At 38.1% G+C, this 8,174-nt stretch overlaps 1 protein-coding gene across 3 annotated transcripts; it reads left to right on the top strand.

Moving 5' to 3' along the window:
• The first annotated feature begins 342 nt into the window (after positions 1 to 342).
• On the top strand, positions 343 to 5,965 carry LOC131239901 (protein WVD2-like 7). Of its 3 annotated transcripts, XM_058237816.1 has the most exons (11): positions 343 to 584; positions 1,196 to 1,801; positions 2,151 to 2,531; positions 2,626 to 2,684; positions 2,884 to 2,958; positions 3,697 to 3,799; positions 3,892 to 3,963; positions 4,362 to 4,460; positions 4,640 to 4,695; positions 4,801 to 4,842; positions 5,405 to 5,548. In XM_058237816.1, exons 1-11 carry the CDS (start codon positions 501 to 503, stop codon positions 5,412 to 5,414), a joined length of 1,587 nt encoding a protein of 528 aa, XP_058093799.1. In that variant the 5' UTR covers positions 343 to 500; the 3' UTR covers positions 5,415 to 5,548. The 3 variants fall into 3 exon arrangements, with proteins under 3 accessions (XP_058093799.1, XP_058093797.1, XP_058093796.1); XM_058237814.1 differs by lacking the exons at positions 4,640 to 4,695; positions 4,801 to 4,842 and having other exon boundaries at positions 352 to 584; positions 5,405 to 5,965; XM_058237813.1 differs by lacking the exons at positions 4,640 to 4,695; positions 4,801 to 4,842 and having other exon boundaries at positions 361 to 584; positions 4,362 to 4,469; positions 5,405 to 5,965.
• Positions 5,966 to 8,174: the final 2,209 nt, after the last annotated feature.

An 8,174-nucleotide genomic window follows, 5' to 3' on the forward strand; every position in this document is an offset into this window, starting at 1 on the left:
ATATATACACACACTACAATGTAAATAACAGTCGATGGATCATAGTAACCAACTGCTATTTCCATATTTACTTTTAAACCATCAAATTGATAGCAACTGATTGGATGGTTAAGATTACTTGAATGGCGTGACTTTGGAATCCCCATCCAAAATATGAGATGCAGAATTTGGATGGTATGGATGATATGTGTACGTAAGTACCACGTGTGAAGAGAATGAGTCACCACCATTTTTTAAAATGGGCAAAGCTAATAGCCAGTCCGGCCATCTACCAATAAAATGGGCCATGGACTATAACATCTAAAGAAAGCAAATGTACCCCAATGCTTGCAATTCAAATTTCAAATGACCAAATTCAGCTTTGCGCCGCTTTCAAGGGACTAAAACTAGAGAGAGAGAGAGAGAGATTCAAAGGAGAGGCAATATTCTAGAGGCCTTCCCTATTCATTCTTGCTGCCGCTGCAAAGACAAAGACAGAGGCAAAGGCAAAGGCAAAGGCAATGGCAGAATCAGCTTGTCTAATGCAACAAAACTGCTTCTCTCATTCCACTGACAACAACTCCCTTCATCACCACAGTCAACAGGTGAAACAAGATAGAAGAATAACGAACTCATCTTCCTCTTTACTTTGCTCATTTCAAGCTTTTCTGTTTCTGTACTTTCTATGTTTTTCTTTCTCTACTTTCCAGTCTTCTTTTTGTTTGATTTGTGCATTTTTTTCCCCCTCCATTGATGCATCTGTTGTAGTGCTTTTCCATATCATGGGTGTTTAGTCATCTGCATCTCTGAAGATTTTCATGGGCGTTGAGATTCCCTCCTTTCCTTGCATTGATTGAAATAATGGGTTCTATTATTATTATTATTATTATTTTCAACTTCGGTTTTCCTTTGTGGGTTTCTCAAGTAATGGTATTTTGTGCTTGGTTTGTGCATTTTGTCCTGCCTTCATTGATGCATCTGTCTTTTCTTTGTTATTCATCTCCATTGCTGAAGCTTTTGATGGGTTTTCAAGATCATGGTTGTCTGCTATTTACTCGTGTGCTTCTAGTTCTTCCCAATCTGGGTGTTCTGCCTCTTCCAAATTTCTTCATTCTGCAGATATTGATAGTCTACAAATATAAGTTGGTGGTCCTTTTTTTTTTTTTTCAGTATTCTATTATATTTGACTCTTTAGGAATTGGTTTCTGTTTTGCAGGTGGATCCAGTCCCTGTATTGGAAGGATCCATTACCTTTGGAAGGTTTGTGTCAGAATCTCTAGATTGGGGAAAATGGTCATCCTTCTCTCATAACAGGCACTTGGAAGAGGTGCAGAAATACTCCACCCCGGGTTCTGTTGCTCAGAAGAAAGCTTACTTTGAGGCCCATTACAAGAGAATTGCTGCTCAAAAGGCGGCAGCATTGCTTGAGCAAGCAAATGCTGAGGGGAATAGTCTCTCAGAACAAGAAGAGAATGACGGAGTTCAGAAGGGCAATGCACCAGATTCAGCCACTGGAGAAATTGCTGATAACAGCTTTGACATTGTAGATAAGAAGGACAAGTTGGTGGAATCAAATAGCAATTCACGTGGTGATAAACCAGATGAAGTTGAATCACCTGAAATTAACACAGGGTTCTCGACTGAAGCAAAAGGGTCAGACCTGAATGAAAGAATGGATGGTTTGGAAACAGCGAAGGTTGAAGAAGCAGATCCATTAACTGAAGAAAAGATTATCATAGAGACCCCAGTGCAGATTCAATCCTCGCCACAACTTGTAGATGCAAAGAATTACAACTGCCTATCGGAGAAGCCACCATTAAAGGTAGAACGCCCTTTAAATGCAACAAGTCTGGTTTGTGTTTGGATGCACCATTGAATTGGATAGGAAAAATTGGTTCAATAGAGAGGACATGCCCAAATTGCAATTACTTCAGCATTCATAGTGAAGAAGTAGACCCTCAAATTGCAATCGCATTCCATCTAATTTGAAAGTAATTGTGATTTGTGATTTGGAGCGATGGTTCCTTGAGCAGAATTCAAGTGAAGGTACTCGCAATTTGGTCATTTCCACTTCGCTGAACAAAGTATTGCAATTCCACTCAATATTGCATCTGATCCCAGCCTTGAATAATGGCTGCAAACTTATTGCTTACTCATTGTGGGTAATCCAGGAAAGGTTTGCTGCTAATCAGAACTTGGCCAGAACAAAAAAGAAATCAACAGCCACTTTGAAATCATCAGCTCCAAGTCAGGCATCCAATCTTCCTCCTTCCCCAGCAAAACCCGCAACACCCATCCGTCCCAGAAAAGAAAATCATGCCACTCCAAACACTAAGAAGTCTGCAAGGGACTCAATGGAGAAAACGAGATCAACCCCAAAATCATTGCACATGTCTATCAATTTTGCACCATATCATGCTGGTGAAACCACTCCTTCCACAACTAGGAAGCGAGCTTCTCCGATCCACGAGAAGATGAGGGTTTCAAAAATAGCTTTGAGTTCTTCGAAAACATCTCGAGACAGTTCAAGTGCTCTAAAGACGCCGACTACGGTGCTTCTCTCCCTCCAAATGATTTTTTCTCTTTTTTTGCACAAGATGGTTATTTTCTGTGGTCATCAACATGTGCTTCAATTGCAAATTGCAGGTTTCTTCAAGTAAGACACTAAAGCTTCCTCTGGTGACTCCTCAGTCGGAAAACAGAAGGTATTGGTTTATAAAATCTTCATACATATGTTTTGGAAAGATTGAAAATTCTAAGTCTGCAATTAATGTGCCATGAATTTGATTTCTTTTTTCTCATTTTTCATGCATCTCGTCCTGCGAGTGCTTGCATGTGAGCTGAAGCAACTGACTTGTAAACGTTTCCTGTTCATGTTATGAACGTGAAATTTATGGTTTGTAGGACGAAAACAACATCAGAACACATGACTCCTGGAAATAGAAAAGTAGATAGGAAATGGCATTCGGTCTCTGTGGAGTAAGAATTTTTGCTACTCATATGGAAACACATGATTCACAGTTGTCTAATCCTTAAAAGGCCCATTTGGGTGCACCGTCAAAATGGCAGTTCTCAGAAACAAGGGTACCTACAAAGTCGATTTTCTGAAAACCAATCGGATTGGTTTTAGTGAGTGGGTTAGTACAGGGTGTTGTGAAAGTGCATCCAAACCCACAATACAAAAATGGGTTTGGTTCAAAACGGCGCTTAGGTGTCAAATGCCCCCTCTTTTGAGGGTGTGTCCAAAGGGGTTCTAAATGTCTGAAAAATGACTCTCTCTTTCTTTTTTTTAATATTGTTTTTGGATGTGCTGTTTATATTGAATTGCAATAATTGGTTTAATTGAAAGGAAATGTCCAAATGACAATTAACTTGTATTTCATCATGAGGAAGTGGCTGGTAACCACCAAATTGCAATTACATAACTTTCAAGTCTATTCATAGAAAATATTCATTTTCAGGTCCTTCTTGAATGTAATGTGATTGCAATATAAGCCAGGTTCCTTTCACAGTGGCCATGTCTCATCTCATCATCATCATCGACTTGGCTTCCCAGCAATTTGGGATCATCATCATCACTTCCAGTTTGTTCATTTCTTCTCTATTGAACTAATTAATGCAATTCAATTCTAAGCATCCAAATGCAGCCTTAGCAAATATTAGTATGTTTGTATCAAAAGAACTTCAATTCCTGTTGAATATTAAATCGCATAGCAGTCGTTCAAAGCCTTCATCAGCTTCTGGAAACAACACACGTTCCCCAATCGTATCATCTTCCTTTAGCTTCAAGAGTGACGAAAGAGCGGCAAAACGGAAGGAGGTTAGGCTCTGATCCAATAGTATATTTCATTTATTTATTTTACTGCGAGGTTACATATTTTGTTGCTACTATTTTTGTAATTGCTTTCCTAGTATTTTCTAAAGCTGGAAGAGAAATTCAATGCTAAGGAGGAACAAAAAGTACGACTTCAAGCAAAAAATAAGGTTGGTTTCTTTCAGTCCCAAACCATATTTTCATACTATTGCTGGAGATTTCTTAAATGTTGACTATGAACAAGATTTCTTTATAGTTGATTGAGCATTTGATAAGCTGTATATGTAGGCCCATGGGAAGGTGGACCCAATGGTGAATGGCAATACCCGAACACCTCCCCTATTGAATAATGACAACTGTTCAAGGTTTCCATTAAATATGAACCACCGGTTGTAATTGTCTCATGGCTTATTCCATGATGAGGCCCACCAAATCAATGGCTTTGGTGACAAGAAGGTTTGCGCTAGATTGACCATAGCTGAGTCAAATAGATACGAATTTCTTTTGATTGATAATCTCAATTTGGTGGTCTTCATCCAAGTATTTATGCCCATTTCATGTTATGCAGGAAAAAGCGGAAAATGAACTTAGGAAACTACGTCAAAGCCTTGGTTTCAAGGCCAAGCCAATGCCAGATTTTTTTTGCGAAACAGAAACAAAGAATCAGGTCAAGAAGGTACATTCATTAAGGTTACCCTTCCCATACAGTCTGATTGTGCTTGTCAATGATGCTCTTAGCATTATAGATGGATTGCTCAAATATAAAAATTCTGATAGGATCTATCATTCGTCCATATTTATTTCCTAGAGCTATAGTGCATACTTTGAGCAGTTGTATAATAGCAGGTTTTTTGGAATGGTTCTGTTAAGGGTTTGTTTGGAAGTTGGAATCATATGATGGAGCCAATTGCAAATTCACAATTCAGTAGTGCTACTGTATTTGCCCAATATAATGATGAATTTTATGATGCTACAAAGTATTAAAGTTTTAGTTTATTCATGTATCCTCAGAAGCTACTATATTTCTATGCAATCATGCATGAGGAAAGGTAGTATGATATTGGAAAGGAATGGTTATTTGGGATTATATGTGCTTGTATTCTTCTGGGCTAGGCTAGACTATGGTCTTCTTCACTTTCGTTGCTTAATTTATCAGTGGCTTTTGTTCACATGCTGAATCAATCACCAGGATGCTATAATATCTTTGATGGGCCATTATATCAGAGTACTTTTTGGAAACAAAATTAGATGGTTTTGAAAAAATTCAACCAAAGTTCCTCTGACCATCCCTTTGTTTCCTAAAAGAGAGCCTCCTATTCAAGGGTTAGTATTGCCCAATCAGTTTGAATTTGTGGTATGGCCTACTATATGACTGGTTCTGATTGTGTACATGTTTCCCACATTATGAAAGGCAATCCACTGATAAGTGAAAGTGAAACATTCTAGGTTTTATCCTTTCCTATCTCCCTTTTGAAAGCTGAAAATTATTAAACCATTTCCCTTATCTCTCTATTATGATTGGTTTTCTCCCAAATTGTCAGGTTGCTGCTTGATGCCTATAAAGATTTTTATTCATGTTAATCTAAATCCTTTTTTTTTTTTTTTTTTCAGATTCCTTTGACACGGCCTAAGTCTCCCAAACTTGGAAGGAGGACCAAACCTGGTGGGGTTCAGGAGACAAGCCCTCTACCACCTCCAAGATCTCTAGTCAAGAATGATGGCTCCAAGCCTGTTGTGGAGAAGAATAACCGAATGCTAAATTGTTCTCTCAGTTCATTCCCAAAAAAGAATACACATGAGAATACTTCACCAAATATCCAGCATTAAGCATACAAGTCCTTTTGCATTTATATTATGTTGCCTTCATTGGTTGGGAGTTCCAGATGTGGTTGACAACAGCTCTCTGCATTTCGGGTAGCAGTTTTGTATGTTTGCATTTGTGTATTCACTAGTATGTTGTCTCAATTGTTTCTTTATTGAGGCATTGTAGAACAGAGACAATAGACTCCTACAACCATGGCAATCACCTGTATGTTCCTACTAAAGGTTGTCTGTATATGTTCTAGTTCTTGGTTGTTATGCATCCTATGTATGATGGTTTTGTTTTACTGTCTGCAAATTGTTCAGGAAATTAGTACTACAGACATGTCAAACACCTTTATTTTCCTCCTAGGGATGTGTGTGTGTCTATATATATATATATATATATATAATTGGTTTGTTATGATAATACCAAATATGGGTTTTGTATACTTCCTGCAAATTGCTATCAAGAAACGATTTCCATTATGGCATTTTGTACAATCATTCCGACAAATCAAAATCTTCATACAATTTTCTTGTTTCCACATTCAAATCTGTATCTAAACAAAAATCAGCACTAGTATATGACCCATTTTGGGGCGAACTTGGTAATCCTTTCATGATTTGAGCAAAAAACCCATCTGGTTTGCATTTGGGACTGCAGAAAACAGAATCTGCATTGAATGGGATTTCATTTCCCCCCCTTCTGCCCCAAATTGCAACTGGAACATGAATGGGAAGGTCAACTGCTTATGACGGTTAGTAAAATACATAGCACATCCCATCCACAGCCAAGGTTGTGCTTGGTTGCATTAAGTATCATGAAATGTCATTATATTTCCATGATTAATAAGTCTAATTTAGTGCATGATATCATGAAATTTTAATGATATTTGGTGCAAGCAAACACACGCTAAAGCAAAACTTCTAAATGCAATAGGACTGATTGGCACCAATAGATATCGCAAAAGACATCTTTTTGCAAGTAATAAACATTGCTAACTAAAGTTTCAATGTGGACACAATGCTCTTTTATATGGACAAGATAAAATGTGGAATTTCTATGACAGGTGGTAGTTATCCTAGATAAGCAAATAATCCACATTGAACAGATGCGGAAGCATCTTGATTGGGATCTTGAAATCCCTACCTTAGTGGTGCATGTGAAGGGACCTTATTTTAAGCTTACCTGGAATGCAGATGATAAAATGGGGAATTTGTGGATCCCCTGGACTTAATTGAAGAAAGACAACAGGATAAAGGGAAATTATCTTTAGTTTCAAGAAGACACCCATACCAATAAGTATAACAAAAGGCTAGCTTGTGTGCTAAACACATTGGCTTACACATGGAAGTATGAGTTGAATTATCTTGTAGGTATGTGACCACTTGTGTATGGGCATGCATGCGTTTCATATGCATTCGTGCACACACAATAAAACCACCATTAGATTGCTCCAGTAAACCTATTGATGCTGACTTAAATACACTTCCATTCAAGGTTTGATACAGTAAATTTCAAGGGCCTCTGAGAAAAATCAGAGCTTTAATGTAGTGCTTCTCACATACTTAAAATGAGTTCATGATGAATGCTTTATGGTAAGTTGAAAGGAAGTATTCAAACTTCAAACTGATTTCAAATAATGAGTGAACTATTTTCTTATATGATTTTCTGCAGAACCTCTTGGGAAAATGGGAAGTTTTGAATTGCTTGGGCAACAGAACCAAATGGTGAATTGCTTGGGAAACAGAACCAAACAGTGAAATAGAACTTCCCATTGGCACAAACATACAATTACTAGTGTAAGTGAATTCTTTCAGAACTCTGCAACAGCTCAAGTACACAAACATTGATCACTGGGAAGTTCATGTGCAAACTACCACTTCATAGACTAGTGGAGTACCTCCTGAATGAGCTAGTACCCAAAATTTTGCCAATCGGAAGTTTGTAACTATTTGGTCCATCACCATCTTTGGATAGTCAAGAGAATTTAGAGAAAACAGTCCAGAAAAGGGCTATACATGGAATGGTTAGAAACAGATAATAACTGGTTTTGACAGATGACCCACCCCTAAGGATGACTTTTGAATTGGTCATCTGAATCAATTGGCATATGCAATAATGAGTTATCAGGATGGTACTGTAGGAGACCGTAGTAGGTATGTGCATCTGGGCATTTAGGACTATATATGCAGAATCTTATTGTCCATCAGGGTTAATAATAGATCATTAGGGTGTACTAGACATGTTATTCTCAACACAACTCTTTTCTCACTTTTCTCTCAAAAGTATCTTCTCTTCTTCTCCATGTGAAAAGAAACATGGTCTTTTAGAAAGGGCTAACAAATCCATGTTCTAGGAGCTTCTTCTTCCCTCTTCTTCATTTCCTTCTGTTCTCCATCATCCAGTTGGAACTACTGGTGAGACTGATTGGTCCAGCCAAACCCAACTGAGCCCTCTCGCATGCACACTTGATCCAGCCAGGTCATTCAATAAGCTCAACCAGCATAGCCAACTTCACTGAGAGGTACTGCAGCTTCCTTTCTTGTGTTGTTGTCCGTAGGATCCTCTTGAGCC

This window comes from Magnolia sinica, chromosome 3 (assembly GCF_029962835.1).
Source record: "Magnolia sinica isolate HGM2019 chromosome 3, MsV1, whole genome shotgun sequence".
In the NCBI taxonomy this organism is placed as follows: Eukaryota; Viridiplantae; Streptophyta; class Magnoliopsida; order Magnoliales; family Magnoliaceae; genus Magnolia; species Magnolia sinica.